This window comes from Zootoca vivipara, chromosome Z1 (genome assembly GCF_965207765.1).
Source record: "Zootoca vivipara chromosome Z1, rZooViv2.hap1.1, whole genome shotgun sequence".
Lineage (NCBI taxonomy): Eukaryota > Metazoa > Chordata > Lepidosauria > Squamata > Lacertidae > Zootoca > Zootoca vivipara.
Window position 1 is genome coordinate 50888440 of NC_142583.1, and position 21542 is coordinate 50909981.

The 21542-nt window shown below is 45.3% G+C and overlaps 1 protein-coding gene across 1 annotated transcript in view; it reads right to left on the minus strand.

Moving 5' to 3' along the window:
* ENPEP (glutamyl aminopeptidase) overlaps nt 1-21542 on the minus strand; it is a 62605-nt gene that overhangs the window by 10925 nt on the left and 30138 nt on the right. The window contains exons 8-14 of the mRNA XM_088660444.1: nt 19869-19934; nt 13616-13681; nt 11588-11739; nt 11141-11220; nt 5668-5807; nt 5275-5330; nt 1573-1723 (exon numbers count right to left, since the gene is read on the minus strand). Of these exons, the coding sequence (XP_088516570.1) occupies nt 1573-1723; nt 5275-5330; nt 5668-5807; nt 11141-11220; nt 11588-11739; nt 13616-13681; nt 19869-19934 (711 nt within the window). The remainder of the gene's footprint in view (nt 1-1572; nt 1724-5274; nt 5331-5667; nt 5808-11140; nt 11221-11587; nt 11740-13615; nt 13682-19868; nt 19935-21542) is intronic.

Below are 21542 nucleotides of genomic sequence, written 5' to 3' on the forward strand. Positions count from 1 at the left end.
GATGGCAGTGCTCAGCTGAGCTCCAAAATGCTGCTGCTTCCTGGGAGAGAGATGGAGATAGGCAAGGCAGCAGGGAGATCTGCCTGATGCCATCTGGCACTCCTTCCAGTGTATCAGCACCTGCTAACCTCTCTGCTGGCTTTCCCTTCCCTCTCTACTTCCCACTAAGCAGCAGTATCTCAGCTGTCAGGAGGTCAGGTGAGCACCACAATGTTGTCAACCACTGGTAGAAATGGAGGAGTTACAGAAGAGGAGCTTAGCCAGAATCACATGCTGGCCCAGAGGTCTGTCCTATCTGAAGGCTCCTGTTTCTGTGCTTCTCAAGATTTTAGTCTGTTGTTGGTTTTTATCGAATTGCTTTTTGCTTTTCATGAATTATGCCACTTTGAGGGTCCTTTCTGGGATGGAAAAGTGGCTTATACATAAATCAAGACTGCAACAGAAATAAAAAATACACAAATAACATTGTGCCTGCAGATGGGAGCACCCTGTTTACAGTTGCTCTTGAAATCCTGCCCAAATAATGTTGCCAATGCACTTTTCCACTGAACCCTGACAACCATAGTTCCTTGAGGATATTGGGATTACTCAGCACTAGTACCAAGTCACAGTTCCAAGAACCTTTGGATGGAAACCATGATTGTTAAACCTATGCAAATCCACAATTAATGTAAACCTGCAATTATTTTATAGTGTAAATATGCCCAATGCATTCCCCAAATCATATATACTAATGTTGAACTCCAAATGCTGATCTACGCAGGCTTGGGAAAACACCAATGTTTTCAGAGGTATGGGGGGGGGGGGGAGAAGCACATACCAATGAGGGCTGAGCACACTGAATGTCTATTGCGGAAAGGAATGGAAAACCAGGGGGATGGGATTTAGAGGACAGCATGGCTGGCTGGCTGGCTGGCATGCATGGGTCTTTTCTGTGGTAGCTTTCCATTTGTGGAATGCTCTCCCCAGAGGGGCTTGCCTGGCACCTTCATTACATCTCTTTAGGCACCAGGCAAAAACATTCCTTTTATCCCAGGCCTTTAGCTAATTAAACAATCTATGGCCTTTTCAATTTTGTGGGGATTCTTTTTTGTTTCATAGCATGTTATGTATTTTTGTGTTTTTATGTTGTAAACTGCCCCATCGTCCTCAGATGATGAGTGGTATAGAAAACAGACAAACCAACTCTGACCATTAACAGTTCACATTGCAACGTTCTGTTGCAGGTCTAGAAGATTCAGAAATGTATTAATACTTACCAGGGTCAGCCTTGGAAGAACATTAAATCTACAACCTTCAAGGGCAACCTTGACATTTGCTTAATTATACATAGAAAGCAGCTACATATTTTGTTTGTACTTAAATAATTACAGGCATCCTGGGAGGCAGAAAGCAATGCACATGGAGGAAAGACTTTTCTCTTTGCTCCCCTGCCTCCTAAGAACCAAAATGGAAAACTCCTCTGCTTGTAGCTAGGAGGAGAAAATGAAGGCCAGGGTTACAGCCTTATTTTTATTATTATTAAATATATTATTGTTGACATATAGTTCTTTACTTCATTGGCAACCTTACCTGAAATTTGGGATAGAGTGTATTATCATCTGCAAGCATGTCTCTAAGATAGGATACAGCTACTATGGCTCTTTGCCATGGTATATATTCTTCCTCGTTTTTTAGATAACGTGTTAAGTTCAAGGCATGACTATAATTCAGAAGTCCAGCCCTGAGAAATAAATAAAAAAATGAGAAGTTTCAACAACTGCTTTATTGTAGAACTGTCTGATTTAGTATGGCTTATAGTTGCAGCTGTATTCCCCTCCTCCAACAGGTGGCACCAGAGGGGGGCAGTGGCAACGCTCCCATTGCTGAAATCCTTTAACATATATTGTTATTTTTCTTTAACATGTGGGACACAACTTGCCCATGTAGAAATATACTTTGCCCCTTATGTGCCTAACCCCCATATATATATATTTTTCTGGTGCCATCACTGGCCCTTTCCCCCATGCAGGGCCGTCTTAAGCTTTTCTGGCGCAGTGGTGCACAGATCCCTCCGGCCCCACCCCACCCCCAAGTTTCCCTCTGGTGGCTCCTCTGGTGGGACGGAGGCTGCAGCCGCAGCATGGCGTGGGGGAGGTGGCCGAGGGCGGCGCTGCCGGTGGGGCTGGAGGGCGGCTCCTCCAGCAGGGAGGAGAGGAGACTCCGGGCGCAGCGCGGCATGGCAGAGGCGGACAAGGGCAGCAAGCTGATGCCGGGAGGCGCCGCGTTCAGCCTCTACCTCTTCCCTGATGCCCTCCAGAACTTGGCGCCGTGGTTCCCCGCGCCACTAGCCTCTATGGCTAAGACGCCCCGCTCCCATGTATTTGCATTCTAAATTTAGCACCGTTCTGAGCAGAAGTGTTTAGAATCAAGCAAAGGCACTAATTTGCCACAGTCTGTCACAGCCTTTGAGCAATTCGTTTGTGGATGGAAAAAGCAGGGTATTCATTTTAAAAGCAATTCATAATGAACAATATGTGAAAGTGGCCTGAAAAGCTTGTGAGGTGGGGGGGTGGGAAATGCCTTTAAACAAATTCTGGGGATCTCCAAATTCCTGTGCTTTACAGGGCTAAACTGCATAGGGATGGATAAAGTCTTACTCCCAGTGAAACTCTGCCAATGTCAACTGCAGAGGAAATTTAAGGCATGTATATTTTAGGCAATGTATCAAAATCCTTCAGTCTCCCAAATACCACAAAGAGGAAGTAAGGCAGACTTTAACTGTCTTAATTCCTCATTCATATGGCATTTTCAGCTTGGACATTTTCAGGCACTCATGAGAATTCAGTTTATGTTGACTGGCTTTAAGATTAAATTGAGGCACATCAAAAACAAGCAACAGATCAGCACTGTGTCTGTTGGAGAACTTGTAATAACACAGCGATTGCCCTCAAAGCCTGCTCTGGAGGCATGCCAAGTTTCATGACAAAGCAGACCAGCATATATTTGGGAGGTGGGAGGAGGGAAGAGAAATCTATCCTGCATGTATTCTGCATCTCCCATCCCTCCCTAAATGAGAAAAGTCAGACGTTACGACAGCAATAATTCATTGAGGTTTGCATCAATGTAATTTCAGAACGTTTTGTCCTTTAGATGTCACAACAGTAATGCTTGGTGATAAGTTCATCTCCTCCTGCAATAGCACTAGATGCTTAAAAGGCTCGTTTGTGTGCAGGATTTGGAATGCTGTCAACAAGGATGCAAAAAGGAATGAGGAAAGACACCAAGACCTGTGCTGCCTGTGAGATAGATATCCCTTAACAGCATCAATTGTGTTTTGTCCCATACCAAAAGTTACTTTTGGAAGGGAGGTGGGATGGCAATAAAAAGTCATTAGCATTTTAGTGTGAATTTCTCCTAATAAACACATGTGTAATATACATTTTTGACTGGTGTACACTTGTTTGCAAGTTGTTTTATGCACACTTTCTCCTAATACCTGCATTTTTTGCAAACATTGGTTAGAGAACTGTATCAAAAAATTTGGATAAGTGTAAATTCTGGATAGCAGTGTTTTGGTTTGTGTAGCGGCGTAGCGAGCTGCCACGACACCCGGGGTGGCAAATTGCCATGCACCCGGGGGGGAGGGGCGTCGTCGCTACGTAACAACACATGCAGCATTACGTGGCAGGGTATCGTTGCCCCCCTGCGCATCCGAAGCCACACGCCTCCAGCTCCAAACTCCAGGTAAAAAGTGCGCTTGAGCGGGTGCCGAACAGACTTTTTACCGGGAGGCTGGAGGCTTGGCTTGGGAGTCATTGGGGGGGGGTGCCAAGTGGCACCCCTCCCCGAGTGGAACCCGAGGCGGACCACCCCCATCGCCCCCTCATTGTGATGCCCCTGGGTTCATGCATTGTTTTGGAAAGTGCAAATGTGTTAGATTCGGCTTGAAATGCGTACTGAATCGAATTTCTCCTCCCTCTCTAATCCCCTGCTGCCCTGGCCTCTAGAAGTACAACTGAATCTGCTCTTACAACCTGAGAATGTGTCTCTGGGGAATGCTATTTCTTTCTCTTTTTTTGTGGTGGGGGATGGACAGCTATCTGAGTAGCTCCAAGCAACTTAGGAACAAAACTTTGATTCTGCCTTCATTTTGTTATTCCAGATCCATGCCTAACGGATTTAGCAACGAGTTTCAAGTTGCCTTTATGTTCTCTTGACTTTCTACAAGATTTCTATGAAGAGTCTCCCCAGTTGTCTGCATTTATCCTTTCTGTACACAGTTACTTAGTTCTACTCTTACAAGAGCTCTTCATCTTCATTCCCTAGCAAAAGCAATTGCCTGTACTGGGTCATAATAGACAGGAAGCTCCTCAAACTTTCATCACAGCGGCATGCAATATGATCCTGGGGTACTTCTGGATGGAAGCCCCCGCCCCACCTTGCAAGTGTCAGGAGTATTGATTCAATGTGTCTGATATTCACAAGCAAGATAGGAATTGAGATTATCCCCGTTAGATGGGAATCTAGCAAACCAGGGGAGGTGCTACGATTCAAGAGTCTTGTGCAAACCTGTTACAGTCGTCAGGCTCAGGGCTGCAGCTTTAAATCAATTATAAGTTAACCTCCTGCCTAGATCCAGTCATATAATAAAACCTGAGGAAAGAAGGCACTTGCCAGAGTTCTAAGGAACCATTATGGCTCTGTGGAGACAATATATCTGCTGCTATTGAAGCTGTGAAGGATCAGTGATCAGTGGTACCCACCATATGCTGTCAGATCCCAACTCTCACCAGTGGTCAGTTACTCCTGGCTTTGATTGTGAAATGTAAGAATGCCATGATTCTGGATCAGGGAAGAAAAACCTGTGGTGCTACAGATGTTGCCTCTGACCATTGGCCACTTGGCTGAGGCTGCTAGAAGTTGAAGTCCAACATCTGGAGGGCCACAGGTTCATCTCTCCTGTCCTAGATGCTACTTTGTCACTCCCTTCCTAGAACAGGTAAGCCTTCAATCACATGAAAGGGGTCCCTCAGTCATGCTGCCTGCTCCCCTGCATATCTATTCTGAAGTGAGTTCCACTGAAAAATGGGTTTTTGCTCCTAAGGAAGTAAGCCTGGGATTGCAGCCTTAAGACAGGGAGGACAAAAGTTACTGCAACAATATACTTATAAAACACAATTTCTATATTTTTCCTTCCGTTAAATAGAATGACGACTAACCAAATTTCAGTGTGGTGTGGTACAAATAATAAGATGACACGTCTACTTGAGTTCCTTTGATTATGACACTCACCTGGCCAATGAAAATGCATCCTCCAAAAAGCCAGCGCGATCCGCCAGACTAAATTGCTTATGGGAGAAAAAGGAAATAAGCAGGTGAGTTCTGGTGGCGAAACCAAAGGATGAAATAAAAACATAGCTGTTCAACACCACACTCTTCTGACCATCCCATCATTCCTTCTCCTCCCCCTGTGTGCCATTCTGGGTTCCCCCCCAATGCTCCAGAGTGGATTGGGGGGAAGTGCAGGGAGCACCCAACAGCACACAGCGGGAGGGGAGAAAGCATGACTGCAGTAGTGGAAGCTGTTGTGCTGGTTGCTACTAGGGCACTGGGTTAGTTGAATCTGGCCCTGAGTGATCATCTTTCTATACATCCCATAATAAAGCAACAGTTCAGCAGACTGACCTTGTGGCTGCCCACCATAATCCTGGCTAAGCCTTCCCAGGCTTGTGTTTCATAGTTGACACGATAGAACCCAACATGATCCTGGTTCACTTTCAAGAAAGAATTGGGACCAGGATTGTTGGGTCGCGTAATAGTAATTCCTGTGGTGGTTAAAAACAAACAAACAGTGGTGAAGGACTTCTGAACATGTGACTAGATGACATATCAACTCTCCAAATTATGTTAGTTTCAAACTGGAACAAGGAAGAACCACAATTATATGTGATGGACAAATTAGATGGGTCATTCAAAACATGTTTGCCTTTCTGTGCACATTTTTTTTAATGCAGGTGTTTATTATTAATGTTGGATGCAACCTTGGCATTATCAGCACCATGCTCTAACCAACTGAGCTATCCAGGTTCAATGTTGTGTGAGCAGTGTTAGACTATGCACCCTCAAAATCTGCTTCAGAGGGTATCACAACTCTGTGATCCTGATTTTGAGGATGCTTTAGAGCAGTGTTTCCCAACCTTGTGCCTCCAGCTGCTTTCGGACTACAATTCCCATCATTCCTGACCACTGGTCTTGCTAGCTAGGGATGATGGGAGTTGTAGTCCCAAAACATCTGGAGGCACAAGGTTGGGAAACACTGCTTTAGAGGGAGGGGACAGGAGAATGAAGTTTTATTGTGTGCATCAAAGTCCGTTGGGTGAACTTACATACTTCTCCTTTCAGGTGACTCTCACAATGCTTCTTTACATATAAATATTAAAACAACAAACATTAATTAAACCTATATAATCGAACAGCCAAGGCGGTGGTGGTGGAGGAGAGTACTTGAAAACTAGATCTGTTGGCAGGACAAAGATGGACCCAGAGCCAGTTAAAGGAGGAACATCTCGGCTGGAGATTCAGGAGCTGGGTGCTTGGGCATCTGCCTTCTCCATTTCTTTCCCACAGGAGAAAGCAGTCCTCTGATAACCTCTGATAAAGGCCAGGTGTGTGGTGCCGACCCTCCTCCCCGACCACTCCTGCTGCCAACATACATTTCAACCAGTCAGTTCCAGTCAATAGTCTGGCTGCCATGTTATGAACCAACCGAAGTTCCCAGGGCAGCTGCACACGCAACATATGGTAGTAATCAAGTCTGGATGTTATCAGCAGAATTAGGTATCAGTGGCAAGGCTACCTCTCTCCTTAACTTCCCCCAACATTCTTCCTGTTCTAGTACCTCCTGAAGACAACGCAAGTCCAACAGTTACACACTGTGTTCAGAAGAAATTTGAGCCAATTTAATTAAAATCAGTTTGGAAGGTTCTCTAGCTACGTAACCTTTGCCATCCCATCTTAGAAAGCATTTCATTGTGATAACAGGACTTTAAAAAAAAAAGCTGAAATGAACTTTACTGATTTAATGAAATGTAGTTTAATTGGCAATTTTCACATGCAGACAGGATGTTAATTGGAAGTATTTATCACCCCGTGATAAATGGGGCAGTGTTTTGTTTTGCTTTTTTGTTAACATTTATTATTGGTTTTAGGGGCTGCATGATTCTGTTTACTTGGAAGCCAGCTACACTGTGTTAAATAGGGATGTATCTGACTACTGTATTGAGTAGTCTACAGACTCACTAAGATCACTGGACTTTGGATTTTAGCTATTTACAAATCAGATTTCTCCCCTGTCTTTTGTCATATGTTGTTGTTGTTTAGTCGTTTAGTCGTGTCCGACTCTTCGTGACCCCATGGACCATAGCACGCCAGGCACTCCTGTCTTCCACTGCCTCCCGTAGTTTGGTCAAACTCATGTTCGTAGCTTCGAGAACACTGTCCAACCATCTTGTCCTCTGTCGTCCCCTTCTCCTAGTGCCCTCAATCTTTCCCAACATCAGGGTCTTTTCCAAGGATTCTTCTCTTCTCATGAGGTGGCCAAAGTATTGGAGCCTCAGCTTCACGATCTGTCCTTCCAGGGAGCACTCAGGGCTGATTTCCTTAAGAATGGATAGGTTTGATCTTCTAGCAGTCCATGGGACTCTCAAGAGTCTCCTCCAGCACCATAATTCAAAAGCATCAATTCTTCGGCGATCAGCCTTCTTTATGGTCCAGCTCTCACTTCCATACATCACTACTGGGAAAACCATAGCTTTAACTATACGGACCTTTGTCGGCAAGGTGATGTCTCTGCTTTTTAAGATGCTGTCTAGGTTTGTCATTGCTTTTCTCCCAAGAAGCAGGCGTCTTTTAATTTCGTGACTGCTGTCACCATCTGCAGTGATCAAGGAGCCCAAGAAAGTAAAATCTCTCACTGCCTCCATTTCTTCCCCTTCTATTTGCCAGGAGGTGATGGGACCAGTGGCCATGATCTTGGTTTTTTTGATGTTGAGCTTCAGACCATATTTTGCGCTCTCCTCTTTCACCCTCATTAAAAGGTTCTTTAATTCCTCCTCACTTTCTGCCATCAAGGTTGTGTCATCTGCATATCTGAGGTTGTTGATATTTCTTCCGGCAATCTTAATTCCTGCTTGGGATTCATCTAGTCCAGCCTTTCGCATGATGAATTCTGCATATAAGTTAAATAAGCAGGGAGACAATATACAACCTTGTCGTACTCCTTTCCCAATTTTGAACCAATCCGTTGTTCCATATCCAGTTCTAACTGTAGCTTCTTGTCCCACATAGAGATTTCTCAGGAGACAGATGAGGTGATCAGGCACTCCCATTTCTTTAAGAACTTGCCATAGTTTGCTGTGGTCGACACAGTCAAAGGCTTTTGCATAGTCAATGAAGCAGAAGTAGACGTTTTTCTGGAACTCTCTAGCTTTCTCCATAATCCAGCGCATGTTTGCTATTTGGTCTCTGGTTCCTCTGCCCTTTCGAAATCCAGCTTGCACTTCTGGGAGTTCTCGGTCCACATACTGCCTAAGCCTGCCTTGTAGAATTTTAAGCATAACCTTGCTAGCGTGTGAAATGAGGGCAATTGTGCGGTAGTTGGAGCATTCTTTGGCACTGCCCTTCTTTGGAATTGGGATGTAGACTGATCTTCTCCAATCCTCTGGCCATTGCTGAGTTTTCCAAACTTGCTGGCATATTGGGTGTAGCACCTTAACAGCATCATCTTTTAAAATTTTAAATAGTTCAGCTGGAATATCATCACTTCCACTGGCCTTGTTATTAGCAGTGCTTTCTAAGGCCCATTTGACTTCACTCTCCAAGATGTCTGGCTCAAGGTCAGCAACCACACTACCTGGGGTGTACGAGACCTCCATATCTTTCTGGTATAATTCCTCTGTGTATTCTTGCCACCTCTTCTTGATGTCTTCTGCTTCTGTTAGGTCCTTACCACTTTTGTCCTTGATTATGGTAATCTTTGTACGAAATGTTCCTTTCATATCTCCAATTTTCTTGAACAGATCTCTGGTTTTCCCCATTCTATTGTTTTCCTCTATTTCTTTGCATTGCTCATTTAAGAAGACCCTCTTGTCTCTCCTTGCTGTTTTTTGGAAATCTGCATTCAGTTTCCTGTATCTTTCCCTATCTCCCTTGCATTTTGCTTGCCTCCTCTCCTCCGCTATTTGTAAGGCCTCGTTGGACAGCCATTTTGCTTTCTTGCATTTCCTTTTCCTTGGGATGGTTTTCGTTGCTGCCTCCTGTATAATGTTACGAGCCTCCATCCATAGTTCTTCAGGCCCTCTGTCCACCAAATCTAAATCCTTAAACCTGTTCCTCACTTCCACTGTGTATTCATAAGGGATTTGATTCAGATTGTATCTTACTGGCCCAGTGGTTTTTCCTACTTTCTTCAGTTTAAGCTGGAATTTTGCTATAAGAAGCTGATGATCTGAGTTACAGTCAGCTCCAGGTCTTGTTTTTGCTGACTGTATAGAGCTTCTCCATCTTTGGCTGCAGAGAATATAATCAATCTGATTTCGATGCTGCCCATTTGGTGATATCCATGTGTAGAGTCGTCTCTTGTGTTGTTGGAAGAGAGTGTTTGTGATGACCAGCTTGTTCTCTTGACAGAACTCTATTAGCCTTTGCCCTGCTTCATTTTGAACTCCAAGGCCAAACTTGCCAGTTGTTCCTTTTATCTCTTGATTCCCTACTTTAGCATTCCAATCCCCTGTAATGAGAAGAACATCCTTCTTTGGTGTCATTTCTAGAAGGTGTTGTAGGTCTTCATAGAATTGGTCAATTTCACTTTCTTCAGCACCGGTAGTTGGTGCATAAACTTGGATTACTGTGATGTTAAAAGGTCTGCCTTGGATTCGTATCGAGATCATTCTGTCATTTTTGAGATTGCATCCCATCACAGCTTTTGCCACTCTTTTGTTGACTATGAGGGCCACTCCATTTCTTCCACAGGATTCTTGCCCACAGTAGTAGATATGATAGTCACCCGAACTGAATTCACCCATTCCCTTCCATTTTAGTTCACTGATGCCCAGCATGTCGATATTTATTCTTGTCATCTCATTTTTGACCACATCCAGCTTACCTCTATTCATGGTTCTTACATTCCAGGTTCCTATGCAATATTTTTCTTTACAGCATCGGACTTTCCTTTCGCTTCCAGGCATATCCGCAACTGAGCGTCCTTTCGGCTTTGGCCCAGCCACTTCATCAGCTCTGAATCTACTTGTACTTGTCCTCCGCTCTTCCTCAGTAGCATGTTGGACGCCTTCCGACCTGAGGGGCTCATCTTCCAGCGTCATAACTTTTATATGCCTTTTGTCATATACTTGATTGCAATACTCATTTATCACTCTTCTGTTGTCACATACTCAGCCACCAAGTCAAAAGCACTTCAGTCTTATGACAATGCCCTTATTATGGTGGCATTCAATGCTCCTGTGTGAGTGAACTGCTGGCAAATAATTATCTGATTGCTCCATTATAAATCTAGAACACATCTTATGTTCAGCAATGCACAACTTTCAGTCAGCTTCCTTGCAAGGTTTTTCAGAAGCACCTTCTGTGTTTGGGCCTCATGATGAAACATTCAAAAAATTTCTTGGCTGTGGTTTGACCCTAGATTTAGTGCTTATCACTTGTCCAGTTAGGGCCAATTTGATGGGATTTGGGCAGAATGATTTTGTGATTCCTCTGCTGTTTTACCTGCCTATAATCCAACATGTTATTATTGGTATTTCAGAGTACTTATGTCCCACTTTTCTACAAAAGTGCACAAGGCAGCTTACACAAAATTAGCACAACAAGAGAAGCACAACCTAAAAAGGAAACAAACAAGCAAACCCAACAGCAGTTAAGAATAAGCAGCAGATTTAAAAGCAGCATGCCACACAAAAAAAGACTGGGAGATGAGTTCAGCAAATCACATTTGTAGGACAGTACAGTAAACATTGCTGTTTTTTTACCCAGATCAAATACAGTATTTACTATGCCAGCTTGTGGAGCACAAAAGACTAATGTTTAACATGAAGCTTGATAAACTTTATTGCATAGAGAGCTATTGTCTGCTAATGAGGATTACCTGCTAAATTTGATTTATTGTAGAATATTGTATCATTGTCAGCTCCCTCATACCATTTCACTGGGATATTCCACCTATAGCTGAACATTTGGAAAAGAGAGAGATTTCACATTTTTTTAAAAACAAACACCACCACCAAAATATTTTTTAAAACAGCATCGATGAAATGTACTGTAGCAATGGCCCAAAGTTTGGCTAGATTAAATAAGTGACACCAACAAAAAAGATCAAGGCACACATCTGCTGTGGTGAGTTGAGTCCAGTGCTACCAAGGTGGCAGAGTACTTACATAGACCCAACTCCAATGCAGCTTAAAAAAAATTATGCACAGCTCTTCACAGGGGGTGGGGATTTGTTTTATTTAAACCCTTTGGAGAAGCAGAACATCTCCATTTGGACCCTGACCGGCACTGCAAAATGCATACTCATCTACTGGAGAAACTGTACCCGAATTCAGAAGCCGGCTGGGAAGGGTCTGCTGTGGGATCCAGGAGAAAGCGCTGTTGTGTGATCATTGAGTTTGGAAGAACATTCAGCACAGGGTAGCCCATCTGCCTGGTCCAGGTGTCCATCACTTCTTGGACAGGATAACCACTTACCTAAGAATAAGAGTGGGTGATCATGGTGAGAACGCCAAAAGGAGACTGAAGAAGGATGTTACTCTTCTGCTCAGGAGGTGAGAACCTACAGTTTTCTCTTCTAAATGCTGGCTTTAGAAAACGCATGGGCATAGCTGGTCTAAATAACAGTATTTATTGATTGTAAACAACAAGGAAAAGCCAGTCAGTCATTATACACTGTTTCCATAGATGGCAACCTTTTGGAGTTCCTGCAGAGGTGAATGCTCAAGGTATCACAAGCCACCTTAGGTGACAGCATTCAATATCTATCATATTTTCCTTCCATAAAAGTTGTGGGGGGGGGGAAGTATAGCAAATTCAATATGAAGATGTTTGCTATGATTGGTATAACGAAAGGAAAGAGAGGGATTTGGACATTGCCAGATACAGTACAAGAAGAAATCTCATCCCCACCCCACCCCCAAATAAAAGCTCTGGCTCTGGAAAAAAGTTCTGTAGGCAACAACCTCACCCACCCAAGTGTGCCACAGTGATGGGAGAAAGTGCCAAGGCTACTTGTCTGCATGCATTGTGGTTACGGAAGCCACAGGGAATTTGCCTGAGATGCTGTCTGACAGCTTCATTCTAAACACATGCACACATGATTAATGGTCCTAAAGGGGAAAAAATGGGTTTCAAAGGACCTGGGAATCCAACTGGGGTTGATAAGAAGAGAGTATCCTTGCTTAGCACTTTTAGTCAAACTGCTTCTATTCCCTCCCAAAAAGATAGAAGAATAAAATAATCTCAAGACTGCCAGCAGACATCCATTCCTAGTGATCTGTGCTCTTGATTCATTCATGTTCTCTTTTCTCCTCTCCATAATTTTGCAATCAGGACAGCAAGGACTGCACTGATAAAAGGCAATGGGCCAGAGGGGAGCAGTCTTCAGGCTCATTAGAACCAATTCACTGGAACCACTGGAGCTTCAAGACCAGAGCCAGGAGCAAAAATATATATGCGTGTTCACATGTTCCATTCAACAAATGTACAACTCTGTACACAAACAGTTGAGCTGAATACTTGCACAGTAACATCCAACAAGCGTACAGTCGGTGCATCTGTGCATACAACAGCTGAGCTGCACAAAACTGTACACTCTTTCACAAAAACACTTGTGTAATGTGTGAACAAGCTTATGGTCAGAACTAAAGAACAAGGTGCCTCTGAGCACATTCTGAACCCGGGAATTTGTTCTCAGAACCAGAACTGAGCTGGTACTTTCACAAAAGTACACTCCCGGTTAACCCAAGCTTTCTTCACTTCAGCAGTCTTATTTAAGAGGTGTAAGTTACTTGATGTTGCTCTTGCAGGAGAATTTCACATAGTGGGGTGGAGCTGCAGCATAAGCCTCCTGACAGTGGGGCAGTGCCACTTACTAGCAGGGACAAGGTGGCAGATGCACCAGCAGAGCCAATCCTGCAGGTTGTCTGTGGAGCTCTGACCTTGCCACCTCCTCACCCTTCCCACTAGGCGCTACTGCTGCAAAAGGCCTGTTGTGCACTTCCGCACCACCAGGTGAGCCACTTCCTTGTTTAAAAATAGCAGGGCAGATTATGGATGAAGCATGCTGAACAGATATGCCCAATACGTTGAAATTCTTTTGCAGTTTGTTTTCATTATGGCTTTATTCTTATCCACCTGCCTTGAGGCATTTTCTTACTGAAAAATGCTGTCGCGCTTAGTGGGAGTTTGTGTGAGCCAGAAGCAATACATTCAAGATGTATGGAGAGAAGTTGTTCTTAAGATTCGATTTCCTAGCCAAACAGAAAGTTGGGAGAAGTGGGACTAGGAGGCCGTCCCCCATAAAATAATACAAACATTTGAACTGATTCATAGTCATACAAACACATACCTCTCCCAGTGCTTTCCAGAAGTCACTTGTTTTTGCATTTTTGAATTCATAGTCTTTTAAATATTTCTGTTGGAGAAAATGGAAACAGTTACTCAATATTAGTATGAACACCCACCTCAACAGCTTTAATGGTCTGATCTTAGAAGTTCTGCAGTTGCCACCCTCCTGACTCTGTGGATCAGCAACTGCAACTTTGCAGTCTGCATTGGCTTCCTGTTGTTTCATGGGCGTGATTCAAAAATCTGAGGGTGGCTTTGAATAACGTAACTGAGGTGCCTCTTAATCTCCTTCCTTCTTGCTTATTCCAGCTATGCACCAACTTCATGCAGAGACCTTCTGAGCAGTGTGGCGTCATGTCTTTGGCCAGCGTGTGAGTGTCACTGTTGGTATATCTCACTTACGTACTGCTGCAGTCAGTTTAAGACCTGCATGCAACCAACAGGCAAGTTTCCAAAACACAGAGAGGGCTAAAGGAAATAACATTCCTGTTTTATTCTTATTCTTATGAAGATTTGTACACTGCCCTTCATCTGCAGATCTAAGGCAATTCACAATATAAAAATGAAACATAAAAGCACAAAATATGTGATAAAAGCAAAAGCAAAACCAAAAAACACAAACCAATAAACCCTGCTACCTTTAGTGCTCAATTGGAGAAAATGGCAATTTGGGTTTCCCCCGATTGCCATTTGTTCCAGTCTATTGCTAAAGAGCAGTTTTCCCTTGGTAAGGAGAGGGGCAAAGGGAAAACCGCTCAGAACCGTGCTTTCTAGACACAGCGGAAGTGTGAACCAACCCTTGACATCCAAGAAGTGTATACAATTCCAAGGCATGAAGAAAGTGGACAGAGAATGCTTTTCTCTCCTCTCCTAACGTTAGAACTCATGGGCACCCAATGAAGCTGGAGGTTTGTTGGAGGATACTGGACAGGCAAAAGAAAGTGCTTCTTCGCCGAGCGCAAAGTTAAACCATTTGCTCCCACAGGAGGCATTTGCGGCCCAAAACATGGATGACTTAAAAAGAGGATGAGACAAATTCACGGAGGAGAGGGCCCTTCGCCATGATGCCTATGCTCTGCCTCCCTGGTCAGAGGCAGCATGTGTCTCGGTACCAGCTGCTGGGAATGGCAGGAGGACTATTGCACTCAGGTTCTGCTTGAGGGGAGAACAGGATGCTTCCCTTGATGGGCCACTGGCCTGAATCATCAAGTTCTTTCTCACATAACATTGAACTGTATGGATGCTTCCTAAACATATTCAGTCAGATGTAAATTCCAATGAACAAACTGCTGCTGCAGGAGAGGGACTGTGCGCAACATCTCAGGAAGGGTGTTTCTAGGACTAAAGTGAAACTGTGCAACTCCCTCCCCCCCCCTTCTTGCGGAGGGAAAGCCAGCCAAACGCTTTGCGCGGCTCTGGGGCTTTCCCTCCACCCGCCCCACAGCCAGCCAGGGAGAAGGGAGACGGCACCGGGCGGCGGCGGGCAGCGGGGCAGGCTGGCCACCAGCGGCCCTGCTTCTGGGGGGGCAACTGCCCCCTCCTGCCCCTCCTGCCTACGCCCATGTTGAGCATTATTCTTTTGTGGAAATAACATGAATGACTGTGTGTGCCAAGCTGAAGAACTTGTGGCCCTCCAAATGTTGGAGCACAACACCCCTCAACCTCAGCAGCCACAGACGCTGGTTAAGTAGGATAGGATCAGGGACAGACTTTGGTAATATGGCACCCTGAATGAGGACAAAATGTTGGGCCTTCCCTAAATATTTCTCATGTTCATGCCCTCCTCCCTCTCACTTTCTATTCTGTGCATGCTCTCAAGTGCAGTACAGTGTATTTTCTACCCCCTTGGCTCAGAGCCTTGTGAGGAGGAACTTCCTGCCAGAGGTGTAGGAAGGGAGGGGCGATGGGGGCGCTCTGCCCCGGGTAGTGCAATCCCTAAATCTGGTGCTGATGAGAGTTGTAGTCCTCCAACATCTGGAGAGTTCTAAGTCCCCCAGCCTTGATGTGCAAGATCCAGGCGTAGGATACTGAACTTCCAAGATCACCGGGTGTAAGATGCTGGTCGTCCAAGTATTTCATCTGTGACCAAAATGATTATAGAAAAGTTGTCCAAGATGAATGAAAGGGATCTGAGATTTTTTGAGGTTTTTTTTTTAAATCTGTCCTTGATTAAACAGTTACAAATATAATTCTCATTGACCTTAATTATTCCCCCCAATTAAAAGCTATTTATGTAAGAGAGCAGATTGTTCTCATTATACCCTGGTTGAGCTCATATTCCCATTATTCGAGAACACATCTTAAAATAACACTCATCCATTTACCAAGACAGGAATTTATAATCCAGGTACACCATGTGGGCCTCAGTAAACAAGAGAGAACACAGCCAGAGTGTGTTCTCGTTTCCCCCCCCCCTCTCTCTCTCTCTCTCTCTCTTTCAGCTCCTGCCTAGTAAATGTATCAGGCTGGAAAATGCTGACTCTCAATGTCACTGCTGGATAAAAAATAGATCTGTCCTTTGAAGAGCGTTGAAACTTGCTTTCAGGGACCAAAGAATGGATCCTGCAGACATGCAAGATTGGAGCATGGAGAGAAGTTTATTTTTCACTCTAGATTGTATTGTCAGGGAACACAGCTGTGTTTCTGCTGAATTGTCTTTTTAAAATCACCCCCCTCCCCTGTGCTTTTGTTTTTAATTGAGATGGGTGTGTTTTCCCCCTCCTCTTCTAAATCGTATACCTGAGGTCAGGTTTAATGTGATGTTTGGAAGTGGAAGTGAGAGCTGGACCATAAAGAAGGCTGATCGCCGAAGGATTGATGCTTTTGAATCTGGTGCTGGAGGAGAGACTCTTGTGAGTCCCATGGACTGCAAGAAGATCAAACCTATCCATTCTGAAGGAAATCAGCCCTGAGTGCTCACTGGAAGGACAGATCCTGAAGCTGAGGCTCCAATACTTTGGCCACCTCATGAGAAGAGAAGACTCCCTGGAAAAGACCCTGATGTTGGGAAAGATGGAGGGCACAAGGAGAAGGGGACAGAGGACGAGATGGTTGGACAGTGTTCTTGAAGCTACCAACATGAGTCTGGCCAAACTGTGGGAGGCAGTGGAAGACAGGAGTGCCTGGCATGCTCTGGTCCATGGGGTCACAAAGAGTCGGACACGACGAGACGACTAAACAACCACAAGTTGATAAGGAGGATGTGTGGGAACCACTTTGTTGCATGATACATTTTTGGTGGCTATACTTACATGCGCAGCTTGCTATTATTACAGGGTGCTTGTAACCACATGGGCTGATGGCTGATCATATTTGCCAAGAGGCAAAGGAAATCTTGTCATGTCTTTGCTTCTTCAAGTTAATGATAAAGTGTAGGTGCTTTTGATGATGATGATGATGATGATAAAATAATCAGATTCTTACCACTTGGTAGGATGCCATAGCTGGCAAATATGTCAGGTGGTTACAGGAACACCATGGTAAGTCACCACTCATTGAACACCTAGCCTACTTCTGGGCTTCTCGTTCCCATGAGTTTGGCCACTGTGGGAGCAGAATGCTGGACTAGATGTGTCTGATCCAGCAGGGTTTATCTCATACTCCTGTGTTCTCCTTATGTGTTATACAAGCTCATATGCTTGGATAATAGCTATTTGTGGACTGTGCTCCCTAAATGTACGCCTGGTTGGCGTGGCTTCTGCAGTTGCTCCTGCATCACTCCCAGGAATGTGTATGAAAGCTTCTGCCCATGTAGTTGGTTGGTTTTTCTACCACGGAAGGTTAACTGCATGGAGGAGGGTTTTATTTAGAGATTCCTGAGAATCTCTACAGTAAGAGTGATGGTGTATTAGTGGCAGGGGAGAGCTAGAGAAACGCTGTCTTTCATATTTCTGTTTTGTGATTGTCTGAAGATGGCTTAGATGCTTCTGAAACTCTCTGGTATACTTATTTATTTCATTAAAAAGTTTTACGCTGCTTGATTGCAAGAACCCCCCCCCCCAAAAAAAACCCCAAACCCTCAAAGCAGTTTACAAAATAAAATAAAATTATTGGCATAAGCAGTTTAAAAACAGCTACTTAAAACATTCCAAGAAATCAGAAATAAACTAAAAGCATATTAAAACACACACCACCTTTCTACATATCTGGGTAGGCTTGTCTAAAGAAAAGCATTTTTAGTAGGTGCCAAAGAGAGAACATTGAATGTACCTGCCTGGTCAATAGGAAGAGAGTTCCTGTGTGTGTGTGTGTGTGTGTGTGTGTGTGTGTGTGTGTGTGTTTGTGTGTGGCAGCAGCACTGGATCTCTCTACCACTACTACCACCTCAGTTAATATGGATGACTTTGACTGAAAAAGTCATCCATTTCTCTACATTAGAATTGCTATTTGACAGATAGGCTACATTGGGTACCGATACAGTCAAACCTCAGTTTACGTGTATACAGTATACTGTAACATCATCCATTTCTTCCTGGTACCTTCCTGACTTAGCTGTAGTGGGACAGTAGATGGCGCTGTTTGTCTCACTCTCAGCTACTTCTGTACTTTCAGTGTATACATAGGACACAAACTTGCATTACGGCAGACTGCAAATTATACCGTGTTTCCCCCTTTTTAAGACACCGTCTTATAACTTTTTTTACTCAAAAAAACAGACGGTGTCTTATTTTCAGGGGATGCCTTGTACCTTAAGGCCTCCTCGGAAGGGCCAGGCCACTGGCTCGGGGTGCTGCTGGGCGCTCTGCGCGGCACCGAGGCGGCAGGCTGCTGGCTCGGCGCTCCGCCCAGCGCTGCTGGGCGCTCCGGGCGCTCGGCGCTGCAGACCGCTGGTTCCGGCGGCGGGGGGCAGGCCTCGGGCAGCTCTCCCCCCAAAAGAAGAGGCCAGGCGCTGCAGGGGGCTCCGAGCGCTCGGCGCTTCGGAGCGCTCCGCTCTGCAGCCGCCGGCCTCGGGCAGCCAAACAAAAAGAGAAGAGGCCAGGCGCTGCAGGGCGCTCCGAGCGCTCGGCGCTTCGGAGTGCTCCGCTCTGCAGCCGCCGGTTCCGGCGGCGGGGCGGCAGGCCTTGGGCAGCTCCTCCCCCCCCCCCAAAAAAAGAAGAGGCCAGGCGCTGCAGGGCGCTCCGAGCGCTCGGCGCTTCGGAGTGCTCCGCTCTGCAGCCGCCGGTTTCGGCGGCGGGGCGGCAGGCCTCGGGCAGCTCCTCCCCCCCAAAAAAAGAAGAGGCCAGGCGCTGCAGGGCGCTCCGAGCGCTCGGCGCTTCGGAGCGCTCTGCTCTGCAGCCGCCGGTTTCGGCGGCGGGGCGGCAGGCCTCGGGCAGCTCCTCCCCCCCAAAAAAAGAAGAGGCCAGGCGCTGCAGGGCGCTCCGAGCGCTCGGCGCTTCGGAGCGCTCTGCTCTGCAGCCGCCGGTTCCGGCGGCGGGGCGGCAGGCCTCGGGCAGCTCCCCCCCCCCGCAAAAGAAGAAGCCAGGTGCTGCAGGGCGCTCCGAGCGCTCGCTGTTTCGGAGCGCTCCGCTCTGCAGCCGCCGGTTCCGGTGGCGGGGCGGCAGGCCTCGGGCAGCCCAAAAAAAAGAAAAGAAAAAAAGAGGCCAGGTGCTGCAGGGCGCTCCATGCGTTCACTGCAGCAACAGCAGCCGGTTCCAGGCCCCTCTGGCTGGCTGGGGCGCTTGGCGGTCTCGCATGGAGGTATGTCTTATTTTCGGGGGGTGTCTTAGATTTCACTAATGATAAAAAATGCTGCCATGGCTTACTTTCTGACTACGTCTTAAAAAAGGGGAAACACGGTAAGTGCAAATGGATTGCAACCACGGTACAGAAATAAGGGTGGGAGGCTACCTTCATGCCAATGGTGACCTTTCTCTATTAGCATAAGAACCGTGATGGCAGAATGCAATATCCTAAAGGCTTGGATGCCTTTATCACTTTGATCTCAGTTCTGTCAGTGGGCACTAGATGCACCTGTGATATAACAGTGAGCAGTGATGCAATATAATGGATGCACAGAGAAGACCAAGACCTGTTTTGTGAACCAAAATGGATTGTGCCATCTGGCTTTACAGGGAAGTAAGTGAAATAATTCTCTAAAATTCTGACCAAAATTCCGTACAATGATCCACACCACAACCCTAAACAACTTTACTCAGAAGTAAGGCCCGTTGTTTTCAGTGGGACCTATTCTCTCAAGGAAGTGTGCCTAGGATTGCACACTAATCACTAAGCATTTCCCTATTTTCCTGTTCTACACCAATCTGAGTAGACCATACCTGACACCCAGCTTGGAATTTTTCTGGTGAGATCCAGTCTTCCAGCATTCTGAGAATCGATGCTCCCTAAGAAAGCAGAGATTGGGATCATCAGCAATTATCAGTTGATACTATACCAGTTTCAATCAAGCCATGTTCTTGAAACTTGAAAAAGTCTGACTGACTGAGCAAAATACATGGATAAAATATTGACTCCCTTATTTGTGCACAACCCAGCAACATATCATTCATATTTTAATGCCTTACATTTATGAACTGCTCTCCTTAGCCCATAGCCTCCCTCCTTACTGTGTGAGAGTCAACACAACCCAGAATGAAGCAACAACCACAGAACGCAAGAAGTAGGCACAAATCACCCAGTTTCAGCCATAAGCAATTCATAGCCTGCATCTTACCTTAAATGCCGCCTGTGTTAAGGCAGATGGCTTGGTAGCAAAGGAAGCCCTGCTCTGCCTGCCTCAAATAGCTCTGCCTGCGACTTTGTTTTCCATGGATTTAAGAGATCCTGCCTGCAGATGCTTTTCAAAATGTTTGGCCACTTCTGACAATACTAAGAAAAGCCAAAGTTCTCAGAAATCCTAGTCTGAAGAAGATTCTAGCCCCATACAACACTACATACCTACGTATACAAGGAAGCAGTGTAGGCACTTTAGTTTGCACATGAGGCTGTTGTTGTTGTTTTAAAAAAAGATTCCTGAGTTAAGACATTCTCTAGCAAACATGAGCCAGGCTCACATGGCATGCTGACCTTCTGCATTTGTGTTCAGGCAAGGTCCAGTTCACATAACCCTTTGGCTTATGGTCATTTGCTTGCTCTCCCCACCCTTGCTTGTGGCAATCTGATTGGGAAAGAGAGCTGTATGTCGGGAAGGACAGATCTGTCAATTTCAGGTACTTTCGGTTTCTCTCTCAGTTATAAGTTCAGTTTTCCACATTTCCACATCAGTTTGCATTTTTTAAAAACAACAACAACACACACAAATTCATTAGTGCAAATTTCTCCTAACATATACATTTGTGTATGACATTTTCCCCGAATGTACACACTTTCTACTCCAATTTTCTCCTACTACAGGTCTGTTAATGCAGCTGTAACTCCAGATTTCCCTGCTCTGGACCATCTGGATATTAAAGAAACCACCTTTTCCACTCGTCCCAGTGTCTTCTGCATTGAAGCCAAAGCACATGGTCATAAAATGCTATAAAACCCTCAACCCCCCCCCCCAACAAACAGGGACTCTTACAAGTTACTGAAAATACTAAAAAACAAGGGCCTCTATGACGTCTGGGGTGAACAAAACCCAGGAGACACCACCCATACATTCCAATCTGGACGCCATGGTACAAAGTCCAGACTGGTGGACAGCATTCTGCTCACACAGGGCCTGATCCCTTTAGTGGAATCAACAAACATAGGCAACATCAAAATCACAGATCACGCCCCAGTAGAAGCCACGGTTAGAATAGGAGAAGGAACGCAAACCACCCCATCATGGTCCTTCAGCCCCATCCTAACCACAAACAAACAAATTAGAGAGAGGCTCACAAAAACCCTCCAAAACTACTTCAAGGAAAACGACATAGACAATACCTCAACCCCCCTCTTATGGGACGCAATGAAAGCGGTCACCAGAGGAGTGTGCATAAAAGAAAAAGCACTCCTCAAAAAACAAA